This window comes from Carcharodon carcharias, chromosome 16 (assembly GCF_017639515.1).
Source record: "Carcharodon carcharias isolate sCarCar2 chromosome 16, sCarCar2.pri, whole genome shotgun sequence".
Taxonomy (NCBI): Eukaryota; Metazoa; Chordata; class Chondrichthyes; order Lamniformes; family Lamnidae; genus Carcharodon; species Carcharodon carcharias.
In genome coordinates, this window is record NC_054482.1 from 10540887 (window position 1) to 10562986 (window position 22100).

Below are 22100 nucleotides of genomic sequence, written 5' to 3' on the forward strand. Positions count from 1 at the left end.
AAAATATAAGGCTTAACTAATTATAAGTTTGGAAGATATAAGGCTTAACTGGAGCTCCAATAAATGGCATTGCTTGTTGTGGTGGGGAACGATTTTATACTGTTGCATTTACAGTGTGGATGTGACTTGAATCTGGTGTTGGGGCCCGATCTGACACTGGAGGAGTAGAGTAATACCCCTGCTTTGTGAAAGAGTTGGTTTGGGCATTCACACCCAGTTTTCACTACACACATTTATCAGTGCAAAGCCAAACCAGCTGCATGCTGATAAATTTTCTAATAAATACTGGTACACGGTAGGCTGTGTTCCCTCTGTTCCTTGTGCATCTGAATTTGTGTTGAATGGGCAGATGTTTGGAGACCACGAGTAAAAACATTTGCTTATTGTGAATTGGACCTTGGGAAAACTCTGGTATAATTGCAAGAGAGATGTGCTTTGAGAGACTTGGGTTGTACGTAGGAACAGTAGAGTTCTTTGTGAAGAAACTATGGAGCATTTTGCATTTTCTGGGATTGAGTTCTGATTAGACTAATGAAGACATTCTGATATCTTAATGTATTATTGAATTTTGAATCACATATACTCTAATCTTTCAAAAAATTGCTCTTTTATGGAGAGCTGATGTTACACCCTGTGCAGAATCTACTGCAAATTTCGAGCAGTAATTCAAAAGGATCTGTATATTATTCCTTTTAATACTGATGATGGCCGCAGATACTGTCACGTACTGCTAAGGGTTTCTGTCAGAAATTGAAGCCAAGATTCTTTTGATCTGTGTCGTTCCGTCCCGCCGCCCCCCCCCCCGTAGGAAAGTGAGTGCATGGACATTGTATAAGCGTGTGATTGGACTTCACTGCAATACTGTCACTATCTTCTGTCACCCAGGAAGAATAGCTACTTTTTAAGGTACAGGAGGCATTGTAGCATAAGGAGAGCTCTGCCCGACAATGCGTGACTGGCTTCCATAGGAATTGAAATCACTTTACCTACCCAGTATAAGTGGCCTTTGCTGATGTATGGGAACAAGTATTGTCTATCGCAGGTATGATGGGAGTGAGCTGTGCAGATTATCTTTTCAAAATTGAATTTTAATTCAACCAAAGGGGAGATTGTTTCTCTGGAGATAAACAAGGGTTGTATTGTACACCGCTTCTTCAGAGAAACAGATTCAGGCCTTTGTAAACCAAATAGATTCTTGGCATTGTTTTGGTACATTTTATCTCTTCAGTTTTGCCAAATAACAGCAACTTGCATTTATGTAGCATCTTTACATGGTAAAACAAAATTTTGACACAGAACCCCATAAAGGAGTTATTAGAACATGCGGCCGAAAGCTCATTCAAAGAGGTGGTGATAAAGGAGTGTCTTCAAGGAAGAGAGAGGCGGAGAGCTTTAGGGAGGCAAGAGCCTTGGCCCAAGTATCTGACTGCAAGGTCGGAAATGATCGACTGATGAAAATTGAGGATGTGCAAGAGACCAGAATTGGCGAAGCACAGATCTTGAAGAATTGGAGATTACAGAGAACTAAGTATTTGGTCTTAGAATTAGCAATAATTTCACATTTTACAAAATCCTAAATGATCTTAAGACACATTATTCTCTTTCCAAATGACTGTACAGCTAAGTTCTCTCCACAGCTTTCACCAACTCTGTCTGAACTGGCTGCCTGGAGATGTGTATCAACAGCTTGCACTTCCTGTGTTTTATTTTTACTCTGCTCTTCACAGTACCCCTTTACCCCATATGTGTGGGAGGTGCCATGCTTGTGTTTGCTTTTTGACCTGCTAATAATGCAAACATATCAAACTATTAGCATTGTGTTTTCGTTCCATCGCTATCACAGGAAGGAACATTCCTGTTCATACAACTAAAAGTTGCTGATTCAATTTTTAATTGCCTGCTGTTCAACCATAAAGGCCATGGGGTTGAGCTTCAAAATGGGTTTGGAAATTTTGTAGCATTCTGCGATCACCCATGGCAAGCCATCTGATTAAGGTTGGGGTGAATAAATCAGCTTCTATAAATAGTTTAGCAGCAAAGCGTGGTGTAACAGGGATTCCACATAGTGAAAGTCTGCTGGCTTTGCTTGCATCTTTTTAGTACAAACACTCCTTTTTGTAATTAAACATTCTATAAACATTAACTTGACATTTTAAATATTAATAGTGGCTATAAATGTATTGTACTGATTGGTTTTTGTGTTCATTTGACGGCTAAGGGATATCCGTCTGGGATAGCCCTGTTATCCTTTCGTGGATTCATTCAGCAACTTTGGCTTGGATTATTAAGACTTTGCCAGCCAATAATTTCTCCCTTTATTGGATAAATACACAATCCAACCAGGTATACTTTACTTCGAGATTCAAGTTTCTCGCAGAATATGATAACTCTGTGGTAAGTGCTTTCCTCTTAAATTTACACGTCATGTATTAAATTTATTAAATCCTTAAAACTTGAGGATGAGTGAAGTTTTTTTTATTGCCAATTTTTAAAACTTTTTTTTTGGAAGGGGTTTTATTTTCAGGTTTTTATAAGGGAGAGAAAATCTGAACCCGCCTCTAATACTATCCAAATAGCTTTTTTTCAGTCTTCCAGGAATTTGGAATTTTGTTTGTGGAGCCTGTATATTTGCTTTGCAAAAATGTGGAAAGGGAGAAAAGGAAATAAAACAATCATTTGTAATGATGCCTCTAATATCCCAGTGTTTCACATATAAACATAATTTAATAAGTAGGTAAGTATGGAACTTCGATTTAAAAAAAAAATACATAGCTGGTACCTTTTTAAAAGAACGTTCTCAGGATGCGTGTGTCATGTGCAAGGTCAGCATTTCTTGCCCATCCCTAGTTACTCTTGAAGTTGGTAAGCCTTCAATTTGAACTGCTGCAGTTCATGTAGTTAAAGTACTTCCACGATGCCATTAGGAAGGGAATTATAAGGTTTTCACCCAGTGATTGTGAAGCAACGGTGATGTATGGTCAGGAGGTGTGTGTCTTAACGGGAAGCTTGGAGTTGATGGTGTTTCCGTGCACCCCGATGTCCTTGCCCTTCCAGGTGGTGGAGGTTGCGGGTTTGATTGCTGTCGAATAAGCCTTGGCGCGTGGCAGCGTTGCTTTCTGTAGGTTGTATGCACTGCAGCCAATATGCCCTCTAATTTTTCTTTGTGTGTGGCCCATTTATTGCGCTGTGAGGTCCCTTTAAGAGTCCACAGCTGTGCATGTGCACATCTTATGTAGAAGGTTAGTTGTGTGTGACCTGTTTGTTGCATGGCGTGGCACATTCCAGGTTGCCACATGACCGCGCACCCACACTGCTTAGGGGCAACATTGCACAATATACTGGTGGTGAAGGGCTGGGCTGCCAAACAAACTGGCTGCTTTTTCCTAAAGATCATTGCTAGGTTTTATCAGCATTTCTATTTTTACATCACTTCTTGTTTCCAAAACAAACCTTTCGGTATCATTTTTAAGGGCTGAAATATTTACTAGAATTTGCATTAATGCGTAAGAAATTGAGTCCTGACCAAGGCAGTACTTCTGCTGCCAGAATCAGGGTTGCTATGCTTTTCACCCTCTTGAGTTTTGTTCTCTGGTTTTATCATACTCCCCTCAGGCAGTTCTCAAAAGCTCCTTCTGTTGTGTATGAGGGATGCACTGACTCCAACTCGGGGTTCGATTTAAAATGAATTGCTTGGGGCGCATTTATAATTTGGATCTACTCAATTTCTGTATTCAATCCATGTACACAGTCTTCCTTAATATGAGTTACAGTTCTCCAGCTGAGCTCTGTAAATGGGAGGATCCAGCTTATAAAATCCAACTGGCAGTTTCACAGTTTGAAAAAAACAGCTGATCTAGTGGCTGGGATTTTGTGAGCTGAGCCCTTCCCGTAATTGAGCACTGTGCATGAACTGCATGCAGAAATTGAGTGGATCCAAATTGTAAATGCATCCTAACAATCCATTTCAAAACTAAACCCATGTTAGAGCCATCATAAACAGCAGAAGGAGCCTATTTTAGTTCTGCTAGGCTGCATACAAAACGGCCATGTGTATTGGGAATGTGCATAGCAAATATATACAGTGACCTTCACTCTCCCTTCCTTAGATACCATAAACTGGGACCTGCCAAGATATAGGAAAAATGCTGAACTCACTCAGCAGCAGCAGCAGCTTCTCCCACAATCCCTCCAACCAGGACATAATTCACCCATGTTCCTATAGTTTATAGCCTAAAGCCTGGCTTTTAACTGCCCCTGTGATATCACTAACTGGGGCATCTGGAAGCCAACTCCAATGCAGTACAGCAGATTCAACAATCTTGTCTGCAAAGTGACAGCAAGCAATGGAATACACAATCACAAGCAAGTAGTGCAGAGATTGTGAAGAGCTCAGGAGGAAGTGGCCTCTGCACTGTGCCACCTATCTAATGAGCATAGTAAGACTACAGTTGAATCATTTTGTGTAATTTTGGCCTCTGTAGGAAGGATATTGAAGCAATAAAGAGGATACAATACAGAATCACTCGGATGCTGTACGGTATGAAGAAATGCAAAATGGCCAAGGAAGTTTATGGAGTGATTTGTGAGCGGCGTTTAAAACTATGAAGGATTAGGGCAGAGTAGATAGAAACACTCTTTCCATTCATTGTAGGGCCTGGAATAAGGGAGTGTGAATTTCAGATTTTGAACACAAACTGAGTAGAAACCTTTTTACACAGGGCTGCAGGGCCTTGTGATTGTTTCTACTTTAATCACTAATTCAATGTCAGTGCTTTAAAATGGGTTATGTAAGTGTTTGAAGGAAAGGGGGATAAAAGGATATGGGAACAGAGTGGTGCGTGGAGTTAAGAATACCACCCACAGAGGATAAATAACCAAAGGACTTGTTTGGCCAAATGGCATATCCAATGTAGTAATTTCTACATAATGGGAAGGTTGTGGATGCTATTCATGTTGAATTCTCAAAAGCAGCTTTGGCTGGAGGTGGGGAAATAGGGAATGACAATGACCTTTGAGAACAGTGTCAGAAACTGGCAACCAATCTTAAAGCTGCATTTTAGTATGGTGAATACGATTCTGTTTGGGAGGCATAAAACTCTTGGTGCTCCTATGTGCAGTTGTGACTCTGTCCACAAGGGGCAAGATCCTAGTCAGCCTGAAAGCTACCCAAGAATCTCACTAATTTAAGAACAAAATACTGTGAAGGCTGGAAATGTTCTGCAGGTCAGGTAGCATCTGTGGAGAGCAAAACAGAGTTAACGTTTCAGTTCTAAGACCTTTTGTCAGAATTGCGATAGTCTGACATTAACACACACTCCACAGATGCTGCCTACATTTCCAACATTTTTTATTTTCATTCCAAGAATCTTATTGGTGTATCTTAAGGTGGTTCTTTGAATTCCTGCAGTGTTATATGTCCCAATTACTGCAATAGACAGACTTAACATACAAGCAGAATGTTGGTCTTGAGGATTATGTAGGGCAGATTGTGACTTTATCTGAGATGACAGCATTAAGCTTGGCCACCCCATTTACAGTGCCTTCATTGATTTTTTTTTCATAAGGCTTTCCATCTCATGTCTTGGGCACTCTATGAATAAGCCAGAAATTATGGGAGTATGTGGCCAAATCTTGGATTTTATCTGGATGTGCACTCCAGCTCTAAGATCTGTGCATGTGCTATTTCCCTGCATGAACATATGAAAAGGAGATAGGAAAAGACCAACTGATCCATCAAGCCTGTCCTAAACAGTCATGGTGTGACAATGAATAGTGACATCTATTGTTACCTCCCACTAGGAGTCACGTAATCCCTGGGAAACAGCCAGGTTTTTTTTATATTTAAAATAAAGTAGGTTGATTGTTTTTCTGACCAGGTTTAATTAAATGTTTTGCTGAACTTCCAGGTGTTTTTTAACAATGGAGTGCAACAGTTGGCTGAAGCATTCATGTAGTATGGAAGGGAAAATACATTTACTGATCCTGGTCACTCTCCAGTAAAGCTTGCTATAAAAATACATGTTTATGGTCATTCTGTGAGGGTGCAATTGGTCTTTGCTGTAATTTCTTCCTCCTTCCCCACCCCCAATTTCTTTCAACATTGTATAGCTGCCACCACTCATTATGAAGGCATGAAGAATGGCCATTTACGAGGTGTAATGGAGGGTCTTGGTGCCTGTGTTGCTGCACTGCCATGTGTGCCTCTAGTGGAGGGCAGGTGAAAATTGGTTTGGATTGATGGAAATTTCTGAATCACATGCTACCTTTACTTGGGTGTTGTTCTGACTTTATATGATTGGCACCGTTTACTTAATTGCGATCTGCTGAAACGTTGGCTGCTTAACTTCACCCCATATTTCTCCCAATAATGTCTTCTGCGCTTGTAAGTTAAAGGTTTCTTTTCTGTTGTGCACTTGTATTTTCTTTGCCAGTGTCTCACTGTTTGCTAGTACAATGAATAGTGAGATTGACATTTTCTCCAATAAATTAAAACAATTCATTGAGTGGAAAGATGACAATTTACCAAAGGAGTCAAAACTTTGCAATGTTTGATTTCTGAATTGCATGTTCTAATGCACAAGTCTTTTTTTTGTGTTTTTGGCAATGTGCTGTCTGACCAGTTGGGAATTCTACCTCCAGTATCTGCTGCATTCTCCTAAAGTGTGTTTAATATTTAATGGCTTGAGTATTGGCTGCTTTGTAAGATTGCAAAGGAAGGCAAAAGAAAAACGATGCAGTAATTTCCTGTGTAATGTTATTTTCAATGTTATTTGCCTAGCTAACAGAGCTGTAACTATAGAGAAATGTTTTGCATTTGTGAATGCAAACTGGTTTAAAGGTAGTGTTGTTGGTTAGTTTCATTCTTAGTACAAGAGGCTATGTCTCTCCTTTCTTTATTGCCTCTAAGCTATGGAGAGCATGTGTGACCCAGCTGGAGATTATCATAGCTCTTGCAAGTCACTGAGAGGAAGTAATGGGGGATGGGTAGTCTGCTAAAATGGAACCCTCTAAAAAATGTCTAGTTTTAATAAGGAGTCACTGAACGTACAAGTGAAAGCAGTTTCTCAGGCAAGAATGGAGGGACAAAACTAGTTAGCAAAAAAAAATGCTCAGCAGTGACTGAGAGCAGACCACAAATAGGAAAGTAGAGAATAAGATTTAGATATGTTCACCCCCTAAATCCACTTTTTTAAAAAAAAAGCTCTACTTAGCTCTGCTGGAGGTTCACTGGATAAATATGGTGCATGGAGTAATACTAAACCACACAGACTAGGAAGGTCCTGACTGAGTTTACTGACTCTCAACCACAGTGGGTGGTAGGGACACTAATAGCCACAGTTCCCTGGGTTAGAAAAGAGGACACAAAGGACAGGAGGCTTCCTGCACGTGTCCCTCAATTTGCTGGAAGTCCATTTGAGGGGCTGAGAACTTGTTTGTCACTCTGACTTGTTGACTCGTTAATGCTGTGTCACAGACAGTGATAGGTGTCAAGTTATGGTGTAATGGAACTCCACTTGCAAATCTCTCTGGCTAAATGTGAAATCTAATCTTGTACTGTATTCCACCTCCTCCTCCTTCCAACCCCTGACGCCCCCCCCCCCCCCCCCCCCAAACCACCACCACCCACCCAAAGACTTCTGGTTGAATTAGCACCTCTGTCCCTGAGGAATCATTTGAACCTTGTTTCAGTGGCCAGACTTCATACATGATGCTGGATAGTTTTGTCAGACTTCTGCCTATCAGAGAGGCAGACCGAAGTCCAATCCTATTTCCCCCTCAATATTGTAGAGGTTACTGGATAACAGTCAAGGAACTCTATGTTCTTAACCTCCTTGACCATTGAGGCAAATTATAGGCAACTCTGTCACTACCCAATTGCAACTAGCTGACTGAGCAGAGATTAGGGATTGATTTGGGGCATGCCTAAGTTTGTGTGATTTCATACCATATATAGTGCGCTTACCAGGTGAGGATTCTGCAGTATTTGTGATCTTCCTTGTCCCCTCGCATGATAAATTTGCTGAGTCATCAGGAAAGTCTCCCAAATTCTTTATTGCTGTGCAGAATTATTTTCTTAAAAACTGAAGTGGAGCAATTCCCTGTGAGTTTTGCTGATCAGTTAGAGAAAATATAAAAAAAATAAATGTTACCCAAACCAAGATTAGGTGGAGTGCACATTATCTTAACATGGTAGCTGCTATGGTTACAGTTAGACACTGGTTGTAATGCTATAAAATATTTGTTATTAGTTTTGGCTGTGACAATAGTGTGTTTGAAGGAAAGAGTAAACAATTCATTCTTGAGTTTGATCATCAATCATGAGTATTCTATTATTGTAATTTAAGTATCTGTTTTGGACATTAGTAGAGTGTAAAATGTTTGCACAGATTTGTGTATTTTTGTTAACTTTGTAATCCATCTCTGCATTTTTTGTGGTTAGTCAGAGCAGAAGTAAGACCATTCATTCCGTTGTTCTCCCACTTGCCTCCTACAGATGATCATCCCGCCTGTCCTGAGGGTAGATATTTCTGCTGGGATGTACTTCCACAATTGTGCATGTCTCTAGCATCCCTCTCAAATTTTTGATTCTGGAAAGTGAGGTTATTTGCCTCTGGATGGCATTCCTACTGAGTGGTTCATTAAGCTGTCCTTGACCAGAATGACTGGATTGTGGAAAATACCATAATCTCGTGTAATTGTTTTCATCCCTAGTCAAATCCAAATGGCTCAACATCATGGCATTGATAACCTGACCCACCAAGAGTTGGGGCCACATTTTTTAAAAGATTGTTTTGCCCTTGTGTATGCAATCACACAGCTTGGATGGAAGAATGAGGGAGATGACCCTCACTTTTTAAAAAATTAGTAAGTCTCCCTCTTGTCCCCTGCCACCCTATCCCGTCATTCCAGAAATTGTACCCTTGCTTTAGGGGGAGTTGTTGGCATAGTGGCAATGTCACTGAACTAGTAATCCAGAGGCCAGACCAATGGTCTGGGGACAGGGGTTCAAATCCCACCATGACAGCTGGTAACATTTAAATTCAATTAATAAATCTGGAATATAAAGCAAGTATCAGTCATGGTGATCATGAAACTACCATTGATTGTCATGAGACCCCATCTGGTTCACCTAATGCCCTTTAGGGAAGGAAATCTGCTGTCTGTCCCTAGTCTGGCCGATATGTGACTCCAGAACAACAGCAACATGGCTGATGCTGCCCTCTGAAATGTTTAGTTCAATGGCAATTAGGGATGGGCAACAGATGCTGGCTATGTCAGTGGTGCCCACATCCCATGAAAGAATAAAGAAAAAAAAACTTGACCGTGTCACACCATAAATAGTTTTCACCATTACCAAATTCCAATACGTCGTTTTATTTCCTGGGTTTCTGCAGATCATGTTGATATCTGCAGTGACTTTATTTCCTCTTACTTTGTGAATTTGTTTTGCTCGCTTGGCTCTGAGCATTTAAAAAAAAATTGACATTTACTTTTTTTGAAAACCAGAACTAAACCAAAGCAGGAGTTTTTAAATTAAAAAAAAAGCTGAAAAGATAATTAATCAAATCCATCGAAACTGATTGCAGAGTTCATGTTGTGAATGTAACTCCCTCTGAATTCTGAAAGTTATGAATCGAAATGGCATAGATTTGGAGAATAGTCACAATGCTTTTATCACGTCCCATTTAAAAGAAAACACAATGCTGACCAGCTTAGTTTTATTTAATAAAAATCAATTGAGGAACAAATCTGTCTCCCAATTGTAAAATTATGCTGCCAGCAAAAGATTTTTTTTTTCTTTTAGAGCAATTGACTTTACTTTTCTGTGAAATATGAGGGTATTAAATGTCAGTAACTTGGTTAGAAACAATTTCAAAATATTTCAGTGTAAAAACATGACACCGTCTCCCCTTTCTAGTCCCAAATAAGCCTGCCAACTTGAACCATGAAAGACCAATGAGATGATGTGCAAGAGCCTCTTTCTCCAGTTTTTCATGGGTTGATGACAAATCTCTTGTACCTCATCCAAGTGATCATTCTTCATGTCAGCAGGCCATTTGACTGTTGGAGTCATCACAGCCAAAGCCCAATCTTTCGTTGATCTGCTATTTCTACGCATGCGTTTCCTAGCAGTGGATCAATAGATAATGATTAGGAATAGGGAACATTTCTTCCCCTGCCCTGTTTCCTTCCTAGCCAAGAGGTGCTGAAACCAACTGTACCCCAGCTGTGATCAGGTAACTCAGTCAGGAATCAAATGTGATAACTGTCAGTTTGTATGTTTCCTGTAGGACCAATGTAATGGAAGTGCTAATGCTGCTGAAATAAATTGAAAAGCTGAGAATGGTGGAAATTCAAGGCTTGTGGATAGGACATGTAGGCAAGTTAAATGGCGCTTACACTGAAAAAAAGACATGCATTTTATATACTGCCTTTTACGACCACTGGATGTCCCAAATGCTTTTCAGCTAATGAAGTACTCTTATAGTCTAGGAAATGCAACAGCCAATTTGTGCACAAAGCTCCCACAGACAACAATTTGATGGTAGTCTGTTTTTGTGATCTTGATTGTGGGATAAGTATTGACCAGGACCCAGTGGCTCTTTGAAATAATTCCACAGAATCTTTTATCACCACCTTGGTCGGTAGGCCGAGCCTCAGTTTGACTCATTATCTGAAAGACTGAACCACCAACAGTGCAGAACCCTTCAGCTATGCACTGGAACATCAACCCTTTATTTTCTTTTTCGGCTCAAGTTTTGGGTGGAACTTGAACTCTCAGCCTCTGACTCAGAGGTGAGAGTGCTATACACTGAGCCACAGTTGACACTGTTAATATTCTTAGCTATTGTTCATTGCCAAGGCCAGTACAAACATGTGGAGAATTTTGTGGGTTTTTTTGTGGGGGGTTGGGGTGTGGATGAAATACCAAGAGATGTCAAGTGAAATGTGAAGGACAGAGCTTCCACAGATAAAATGTTTCTCTCATTGAGCTATTAACACAGCAGAATGATATGTTACGGATGCAACTTCACTAATCATTGAATTTATGTTTCTTCGTCCTGCCCAGCCACTGATTGTTCTTGAGACATCTCCTCACTTGGACTGTAGTTAAACCGGTCAAAGGAGAGCTAATCAGCACCTGCCTCATTATCGTACTTGCTAGGAACCAGATCACTAGTCGAATTGTCAGATGCGCCTGGAACCTGAGAGGGTATTTGAGAGGAACTAGGCATTCCAAGATTGGGAAGTGGTGGGGTGGGGAGAGGGAAAGCAATGGTTGTTAGCATATCAAGGGGCTTATAAAAAGGATAAGTAAAAATTGAAATATTTAAATAAATAAAATAACAGAATATACAACACAGAAACAGGCCATTCAGCCCAACTAGTCTGTGCTGGTGTTTACACCCCGCATAACTCATTCCATCTACCTCATCTCAGAAGATATTCCAATCCCTGTTTATCTCATGTACTCATCTAGTTTCCTTTAGAAGGCATCTAAGTAAGCCATTTGCCTCAACCACTTCCTCTCGTAGCGAATTCCACATACTAATCAAGTAAAGAAAAGTTTTCCTTGATTATTAGTAACTTTAGGATTTATCAGTAACTATCTTGTATCTATGGCCTCTAATTTTGGATAAGAGCAAGGTAAAGGGAGTAAACTCTTAACAAGAAAAATTTAGAGTGGAGCCTAAACCACTGAAGTCTAAATATGCAATCTTTCCAGCAACTTCTGCAACCCAGCCAGTGCCAAACCTAGTGCTTTGCATTCCTTTTGACCCAACTGTGAGGGTCAAGAGGGAGACCCCAATGTTTGGGCAGCCCAGGATCTTCATAAATTTTGTCCAGGCTTGCAGGGGAGAGGAAATTCCAGTTTCGCTGCATCAGAGCATTAACACAGCACAAGGGACACCAGTTAAGGGTGATAAATCCAACTCAACTGACGTAGAGAACGGGTGCTACAGGCTGTCTCTGACTGAGGGGGACCAATGTGTCTCACCGGTCAGCCATGGCCCACGTCAAGCTAGGCAGACATGACTCTTTAAGGTGCTGACCTGTCACGGCCCATTACAGAGTTGACCACCATGGTGCTATCGATCTTCTTACGAAGCGGAAGGCTGACAGCAGTGAGTTTTGGATTCTCCCCCAAATGGAAACATCTCTTCATGTCTACCCTATCCAATCCATTCATAATTTTCAGGATCTCTATCAGGCCCCCTCTAAGCCTGTTCTAAAGAAAAGGCCCCAACCTGTTCAATCTTTCCTGACAGCTTAGGACAAAATCTTTCGGTCCCGCCAGAGACAGGAGTGCTGGTGGGTAGGAGGCAAAAAGCCTGTTTCTCGGTGGCAGGACAAACTGTTTGAATTTTGTGCTCCTGACTTTCAAGGTGGGTCGGGTCTCCCTACGAACAATGTCGGGAACTCTATTTGCGTGCATTAGCATTTAACAACAAGTGTGTGAGGGAAGTGATGCAGTTTTTTTGGGTGAAAGAACTGTGATATAATAATGGATCAGTGGGTGCTGAGTTTCCAGAACAATGTGGAAAGGAACTGTGATGATTTGACATAGATTTATCTCTCTTTGTTTTGTAAAGGGACCACTCTGTGTGGTAATGAGTTGTATAGACCACAGATGTCCCATGTTTGAACCCTTTTCTGCGCAGAGATCAGAAAAATCACTCAGGGCTCCCACTGTTTACTCTCCAGTGACCCCTGCTGGAAAACCTCCCTATGGACAGGTTCTGGTTCAGCTCTGATGTTCTCAATGGTCAAACGGCTGCCAGTAGAGAGACAACATCCAGATTCAAGCACAAGAATGGCCACTTATGTAATATGCTGGAGTGATTAGTACCTCAGAAGAATTGGAAGCATTCTGGAGCGATGATGGAAAGATGAGAGGATGAGACAAAGAAGAGAGGAGCTTGCAATTTGCTATTTTGAATAAAAGAAAGTAACATCAGGTAGAATACCACCACAGATTCCCACTGAGCCTAGCTAGCCTCTGAATCTTTGGCATTTTGGCAGCCAAACTGCTCATAGGCTGACTGAGAGGACATCAAGTTTATCAATGTACCAGGGTTGAATCTTAATGTGTATTTTGTTTATTACAGAGTGCAGCCGCTGCTCCAAGTCCAGTGCTTGGAAACATTCCTCCCAATGATGGGATACCAGGAGGCCCCATTCCTCCAGGCTTCTTTCAGGTACCAGTGATATCATCCTCACTTGAAATATTGGGAACGATTTTTACAAAAAAAAAAGTTTCAATTAATGCATGTTTACTGTGAGATTTATTTGCGTTTTATTTTGTGCTTTCAGGGTTTTTTTTTTGCTTGGGGGGTGGTGTTGGTGTGAAGAGGTGTGGGGAGGGCAGGGATTTGGAATCCCCTTACTCCTCTCATAGGATTTTTAAAAATTGGTTGATTCACCCGCTCCCAGTTAGATGGGGAGTGTGCCAGCTGACTTTGTGATTAGAAGATGGTGAGCTGTGTGTTGCTGCACTATTTCATCCCACAGGTTTGTGTATCGTGGACCAAAATTCAAAGGAACAGTTAAGAGTGACAGGCCAATCCAAAATGCAAGATCCCTTGTTATCAATTGTGTTCATCCAATACCCAAATCATTGTCTACTTGCAGTTTTAAAACTGCTGCTGAAGTTTTTTTTTGGTTTTTGTAGATTCTATATTTTGAGAATCTGACATATTTGCCTTTCTAAAGGTGCAGAGGGGCTTAGATGAGTCGCCAAGCTAAAGCTGACTGCACACTAATTTCTGTTGCCAAATCCCACATTAGAATTTCAAATCAGGGAAGTGACTGCCGAACCTGAGCAAGGGCCCTTGAATTTCTTGGTTTTAGTTTTAAAGTGTAGTCACTGTTGTAATGTAGGAATGTATTCCTTTTATGGTCAGTTCCAAAGGGTTTTGCGGCATGCGGTGAAGAAATATTTGATCGATCGTGTGTGCGCTCTTCAATCCAGATCAGTGTTAGCCAATTTTATTTCCCACCCAGGAATTGTGTATACTGAGCGTGGTAAAAATGACGACTTATGTTCCATGAATTCCCCTGTTTATGGAATTAGAACACTTATAACTGCGTCAACAATGGGCATGAGAGTGTTTGGTTATGTATGCTATTCACTTTTCATACACTTGAGTCATTCAAAATTCTGCTGCTTGTAATCTAACCTACATTAGCTGTCGGTCCAGCAACGTCTCAATGTTAAAATTGTTGCTGAATTTGTCTCTGCTTCACCCCCACTCGCCCATGCACTCTGCGCTCCTACCCACGTCACCTTAACTGGGCCCCCACCCCACCCCCACCCCCGCCGGGCCCCTCCACGCCACCCTCTCTCCAGCCCCTCCATCGTCTCCCCCTCTTTCCCATCCCTTCCTCCCTTTGCCCCCTCTCTTCATCCGTTTCCCAACACCACCTCCAACCTTTCCATTCTGCTCCCCTTCTCTCTTCCCAGCTCTTGGCCAACCCCTCTCCCCTCCCTTGATATCTTTGGGTTACAAAAACACTGCATGCAGCATTGAGTCTGCTACCAAAGTGAGAACTGGTTTAGTCTGTTTTGGCTTATATACATACATATACAAATAGCCGCAAGAGGGTGCTAATACACTCATGTCTCGATGGGAAAGTTGCACAAACAACTTCCACGCAATTCATACATTTCTTGTTTTTTTTTCATTTATTTACAAATCAAACTTATCCACTGGTTTCCTATTCCTTGGATACCTCCTTTCTTGACCCAAACTTTAAGAATTTGGGGAAAGATCTAGACCCATCTCGTCTGAGTCTGAGAAGTTTTTTTGCCACTAAAACTAATATTGACTTTGGCGTTCAGATAAATTTTCCACTTCATCAGCCTGTCTGTCTGACTCTGACTTGGATCTGAACTGGTTTCAGGCATGACTTGTGTTGGACTAATTAATGGTACTCTATTCATGTCTCAAATACCTGATTCATCGGACTCATTTGATCCTTTCCAACTCCCCCCTCCTTTGTGAATCTCTGAAGGTAAAACATGGTTATATGTACAAACCTAACCTTTCCACTATCAAACATCATGACCAAATATGTGCAAGGACCACATATTTTTACAACTCTTCCTGGTAGCCACTTAAAACTACTTATGATCTTGCGCCTGCATGCAGGTGCAGCTGGCGGTAACAAAGGCAAATGATATGTTGGCCTTGATAGCAAGAAGATTTGAGTACAGTAGCAGGGATGTCTTGCTGCAATTATACAGAATCACAGTGCAGAAGAGGCCCTTCGGCCCATCAAGACACATGAGAAACACCGGACCTACTACATAATCCCATTTACCAGCACTTGGCCCATAGCCTTGAATGTTATGACGTGCCAAGTGCTCATCCAGGTACTTTTTAAAAGATGTGAGGCAACCCACCTCCACCAACCTCCCAGGCAGCGCATTCCAGAGCGTCACCACCCTCTGGGTAAACAAGTTTTTCCTCACATCCCCCCTAAACCTCCTGCCCGTCACCTTGAACTTATGCCCCCTTGTGACTGACCCTTCAACTAAGGGGAACAGCTGCTCCCTATCCACCCTGCCCATACCCCTCATAATCTTGTATACCTCAATCAGGTCGCCCCTCAGTCTTCTCTGCTCCAACGAAAACAACCCAAGTCTATCCAACCTCTCCTCATAACTTAAATGTTTCATCCCAGGCAACATCCTGGTGAATCTCCTCTGCACCCCCTCCAGTGCAATCACATCCTTCCTATTATGTGGTGACCAGAACTGCACACAGTACTCCAGCTATGGCCTCACCAAGGTTCTATACAACTCCAACATGACCTCCCTACTTTTGTAATCTATGCCTCGATTGATGAAGGCAAGTGTCCCATTTGCCTTTTTCACCATGCCACTAACATGCCCCTCTGCCTTCAGAGATCTATGGACGCACACGCCAAGGTCCCTTTGTTCCTCAGAACTTCCTAGTGCCATGCCATTTATTGAATAGTTCCTTGTCAAATTACTCCTTCCAAAGTGTATCACCTCACACTTTTCAGGGTTAAATTCCATCTGCCACTTAGCTGTTCATTTGACCATCCTGTCTATATCTTCCTGTAGCCCAAGACACTCAACCTCACTGTTAACCACCCAGCCAATCTTTGTGTCATCTGCAAACTTACTAATCCTACCCCCCACATAGTCATCTATGTCATTTATATAAATGACAAATAATAGGGGACCCAGCACACATCCCTGTGGTACGCCACTGGACACTGGCTTCCAGTCACTAAAGCATCCTTCTGTCATCACCCTCTGCCTCCTACAACTAAGCCAATTTTGAATCCACTTTAACAAATTACCCTTTATCCCATGTGCATTTGCCTTCTTTATAAGTCTCCCATGTGGGACCTTGTCAAAGGCTTTGCTGAAATCCATTTAAACTACATCAACTGCACTACTCTCATCTAAACACCTGGTCACCACCTCAAAAAATTCAATCAAATTTGTTAGGCATGACCTCCCTCTGAGAAAGCTATGCTGACTATCCCTGATCAAACCTTGCCTCTCCAAGTGGAGATAGATACTCTCCTTCAGAATTTTCTCCAATAGTTTCCCTACCATTGACGTGAGACTCATTGGCCTGTAGTTCCCTGGCTTATCTCTACAGCCCTTAAATAGTGGAACCACATTAGCTGTTCTCCAGTCCTCTGGCACCTCCCCAGTGGCCAGAGAGGAATTAAAAATTTGGGTCAGAGCCCCTGTGATCTCCTCCCTTGCCTCCCTCAACTGTCGGGGACACAAATCATCTGGACCTGGAGATTGTCCACTTTTAAGCCTGCCAACACCTCCAATACCTTGTCACTCCCTATATCAATTTACTTAAGAACCTCGCAATCTCTCTCCCCGAGTTCGATACCTTCTTCCTCATTCTCTTGGGTGAAGACGGATGTGAAGTACTCATTCAATACTCTAGTGATGTCCTCTGGCTCCACCCATAGATTGCCCTTTTGGTCCCTTATGGGCCCTACTTTTTCCCTGGTTATCCTCTTCCCATTGATATACTTATAGAATATCTTGGGATTTTCTCTACTTTTACCAGCCAGAGCTTTCTCATATCCCCTCTTTGCTCTCCTAATAGCTTTCTTAAGCTCCACCCTGCACTTTCTGTACTCCACTAATGCCTCTGCTGATTTGCTTCCCTTGTACCTGCTAAAAGCCTCTCTTTTCCTTCTCATCGTAACTTGAATATCTCTGGTCATCCGTGGTCCTCTGGGCTTGTTACTCCTTCCTATCACCCTAGAGGGAGCATGTTGAGTCTGTACCCTCCCCATTTCCTTTTTGAACACCCCCCAGTGTTCTTCTGTAGATTTCCCCAGAAGTAACTGTTCCCAGTCTACCTTGGCCGGATCCTGTCTTATTTTACTAAAATCCACTCTCCACAATCCAAAACAATTTTTTGCAACTTGTCTATTTCTTTGTCTATAACAAACTTAAACTGTTGTGGTCGCTATCACTAAAATGCACCCCCACCTCAGCCACCTGTCCGGCTTCATTCCCCAGAATTAGGTCCAGCAATGCACTGTCCATTGTTGGACCTTCTACATATTGACCTAAAAAGTTCTCTTGTACACGTTTCAAGAAATCCACTCCATTCAAGCCCTTAATATTATGTCTATCCCAATTAATGTTGGGAAAGTTGAAATCACCTTATATAATTATTATTGTTTTTACACACCTCCGCAAATTGTGCACATAATTGCTCCTCAATTTCCCGCTGACTATCTGGAGGTCTATAATAAACACCTAACAGTGTGGCTGCCCCTTTTTTACACTTAAGCTCTACCCACAAAGCTTCATTAGATGCCCCCTCCAAGATATTATTTCTCCTTACTGCAGTAACTGACTCCTTAACTAATAATGCAACGCCTCCTCCTCTTTTACCCCCTCCCCTGTCTTGCCTGAAGATTCTATATCCCAGAATGTTGAGCTGCCAATCCTGCCCTTCCCTCAACCACGTCTCAGTGATGGCTACTATATCACACTTCCACGTGTCAATCCTCACCCTTAACTCATCCGTTTTACAGGGTCTTGGTGACACCACACCTGGAATATTGTGTGCAGTTTTGGTCCCCCTATCTGAGGAAGGATGTTCTCGCTATAGAGCGAGTGCAGTGAAGGTTTACCAGACTGATTCCTGGGATGGCGGGGCTGACATATGTGGAGAAATTGAGTCGGTTAGGATTATATTCGCTGGAGTTCAGAAGAATGAGGGGGGGATCTCACAGAAACCTATAAAATTCTAACAGGACTAGACAGTGTAGATGCAGGAAGGATGTTTCCAATGATGGCGGAGTCCAGAACCAGAGGTCTCAGTCTGAGGATACGGGGTAGACCATTTAGGACTGAGATGAGGGGAAATTTGTTCACCCAGAGAGTGGGTGGAATTCGCTACCACAGAACGTAGTTGAGGCCAAAACATTATATGTTTTCAAGAAGGAGTTGGATTTCACTCTTGGGGCAAAAGGGATCAAAGGATATGGGGAGAAAGCGGGAGCAGGCTATTGAGTTGGATGATCAGCCATGATCACGATGAATGGCAAAGCAGGGCCGAATGGCCTACTCCTATTTTCTATGTTTCTATGTTAACCTCTTGATTCAACTTCAGACTTCCTTCTCTCACTCTGCCCCTATCATGATTCTCTTTTTCTGCCTTGATTGTTTTATTCTATACTGACTCTGCCAAAATTGGCTTCAACAATAAAACCTTGTCTTCTAAGAAACAGTCTAGAACAATAGCTGGCATTCTGTCAGTAGTAGTGTGAGGTACATTACAATAAATAAACAGAAAATTCACTGGTTTGAGATCCAATGATAACTGATGTTTCTTCCAGTTTGAATCTTGCATTTTCATAGCAAGAGCACCCTTAATTTGTACTGTGTGCTCTGCCGCTCCATTGGAAACAGGGTGATATGGTGGAACTTCAGTGTGTATTACCTTGTTCATTCCCATGAATTTTACAAACTCTTCGGATCAAAACTGAAGCCCATTATCAGGCACAATTTCCTCTGGGAACCCATAAGCAGCAAACTACACAAATTATCTATAGTTTTTGTTAGTTGTTCGATTCACCAGAAACCCTGCACCCCACTTCGAATGGCTTTTTAACCCAAGGTATAACTCTTGTCCTTCAAATTCTGCAAAATCTGCGTGCAACTTCAGCCACACGCTAGCTGGCCATTTGCACGGTTGCAAAGGCACCAATGATGGCAGCCTCTCTACTGCTCGATATACTCTATATTGTTTTACTATGTCTACTATGTCCTTATCTAACCCTGGCTACCAAAGACAGCTTCTCACTAGACTCTTTGTCAAGCTCATCCCTATGTGTTGACCATATAAATCGGATAGCAACTATGATTTGTACCTTTCAAGAATTACAACTCTGGTTCCCCACATAACACAGCCTTTTATCAACTGACAACTCATTCTTCTGCATAAAAAAGCAGCCTGATTTCTAAACCCAGTACCTGCGTTGGCCACCCATTTGCATATAGTCATGCGCTTGCCAGTACAATGTCCCGATGAGTTGTTCCTGCAATGTTATCTGTGACTGGCCACTTTTCTTTGTGCGAAAAGAACCCTATGGGTTCTACCTCTGAGGGGGGTGATAATCTCGACATTGTATCAACATTATAATGATCATCTAATCGTCTGTACTTAATGTACCGATAAGCAGACAAAATCAAAGCCCATCCCTACATTCAGTCTGCAGCTAAAGTGGATCCTGGAGACTTCAAAATAGCCATAAGTGGCTTCTGATCAGTTTTGATTGTGAAGCTATGACCATACAAGTATTTCTGAAATCATCTTAGCCCAAAAATCAAAGACAACGCTTCTCTCTAAGAATAATTTCACTCACTGGCACTGAGGGTGCTTGAGGCAAATGCAATTGGGACATCCTCACTATTAATCAATGCATGAGAGATCACAGCACCTCCATATGGAGAGGCATCACATGCTAGCTTAATCTTTTTGGGCACATGTACAAGAATTATGGCATCTACCAGTTAACTTTTACGTAAATTGAACAAGTCACATTCCTTTGTTCAATTCCACAGAACCCCTTTCCTCGAGTTTATCCAATGGATGCAATAAGGTTGCCAAATTTGGTATGAATTTACCATATTAATTCATTAAGCTGAAAAAAGATCTGAACTCAGATGTTTTGAGGGTGTGGCACATTTCTTACTCTTGGTAGGATGTAACCCATCTTACGAACGTACGAGTTAGGAGCAGAAGTAGGTCTCTCGGCCCCTCTAGCCTACTCTGCCATTCAATAAGATCATGACTGATCTGATTGTAACCTCAGCTCCATGTTCCCGCTTACCCCTGATAACCTTTCACCGCCTTGCTTATCTACCTCTGCTTTAAAAATATCCGAAGACTCTGCTTTCACCGCCTTTTGATGAAGGGTGTTTCAAAGATTCTCAACCCTCTAAGTGAAAATATCTCCTAATCTTCTGTCTTAAATTGGAGACCCTTATTTTCAGACAGTGGCTTCTAGTACTAGATTCTCCCACAGGAGGAAATATCCTCTCCACATAATCCTATCAAGACCCCTCATGATGGTTGCAATCAAGTCGCTTCTTGCTCTTCTGAACTCCAGTGGATATAAGCCTAGCCTGTCCAACCTTTCCTCATAAGACAATCTGCCCAATCCAGGTATTAGTTTCGTAAATTATCTCAGAACTGCTTCCAACACATTTACATCCTTAAATAAGGAGAGCAGTATTGTACACAGCACTCCAAATGTGGTCTCGCCAATGCCCTGTAATACTGAAGCATAGCTTTTGTACTTAATTCCCCATACAATAAATTATAACATTCTATTAGCTTTCCTAATTACTTCTTGTACCTGCATACCAGCTTTTTGCAATTCATGCACTAGGACACCTCGATCCCTCTGCGTCTCAGAGATCTGCAATCTCTCACCATTTAGATACTATGCTGCTTTTTTATTTTTTCTGCCAAAAATTGGCAATTTCTCACTTTCCCACATTATACTGCATTTACCAGGTCTTTGCTCACTCACCTAATCTATCTATATCCCTTTGTAGTCTCCTTGTGTCCCCTTCACATCCCACCTATCTTTGTGTCATCAGCAAATTCAGCACCCATACCCTCAGTCCCTTCATCCAAGTCATCCATAGAAATTGTAGAAAGTTTACTGTGACCCAAATACCCAACAGAGTTTTGAAACATTTTACATTTGTGTTTTCACCTGAACTCCATGTTTTTCCAAAACGGGGTGCACTTTTTTCAACCTATCATGGGTCTGCCTTTTTGGAAGTGAAATAAGTTTGTCGTCCCCATTCTCTCTGAGCATAGGATACTGGATGAGGCCTGCAATAAACTGGTCTTGCATTCCTCTCAACCCATACATTGTATCCTGTAATCGGTTTGCCAGTTTCACTAAACACCTGGGGGTATTTGTCAATCGCGTTATCATGCAATGGGAATTTTGCTTCAACGTGAAAAAACTCATTCCAATTTAACTTAAGTACTACTAAGCAGTTTATTCCTAACAAGGCTGGTCTTCACCTTTCCACAATGATGGGCAATTTATTTTTTATATTCGTTCATGGGATGTGGGCGTTGCTGGTCAGGCCAGCATTTATTGCCTATCCCTAATCACCCATGAGATGGTGGTGAGCCACCTCCTTGAACAATGTGGTGTAGATGCACCCACAGTGCTTTTAGGAAGCGATTTGCACCTGGGAGATGCACTTTTGCTCATTGTATGTGACTAGAACTGATACAGTTCCAACCATGGGAATTTTCCCTCCTCCATAAGTTTGTAACTGTATTCACAATTTCTCCATCTGATGTTGACTCAACTTTTCAAGATACAGCGATTCAGAAATCACACTAACTGATGCACCCGTGTTGACCACCCCCCCCGGTGTTTATCAGAGCTCCGTCCGATGCTACATGGGCCACCAATGCCTTGTGAATTTCTATTAGACATCCTTGTGCTTTGGATTGTATGGATCTCAACTGGCCTGTCAATGACCTGCTGTTCGACAACCATATGCAGTAACTGCCATTTCCTTCAGTCAG

The 22100-nt window shown here is 41.9% G+C and overlaps 1 protein-coding gene across 10 annotated transcripts in view; it reads left to right on the forward strand.

Moving 5' to 3' along the window:
- The window catches only part of LOC121289032 (single-stranded DNA-binding protein 3), a 154817-nt gene that overhangs the window by 93163 nt on the left and 39554 nt on the right, over positions 1 to 22100 (forward strand). For all 10 annotated transcript variants that reach the window (XM_041207946.1, XM_041207943.1, XM_041207951.1 and 7 more), the window contains exon 5: positions 13113 to 13202. In XM_041207946.1, the coding sequence (XP_041063880.1) occupies positions 13113 to 13202 (90 nt within the window). The remainder of the gene's footprint in view (positions 1 to 13112; positions 13203 to 22100) is intronic.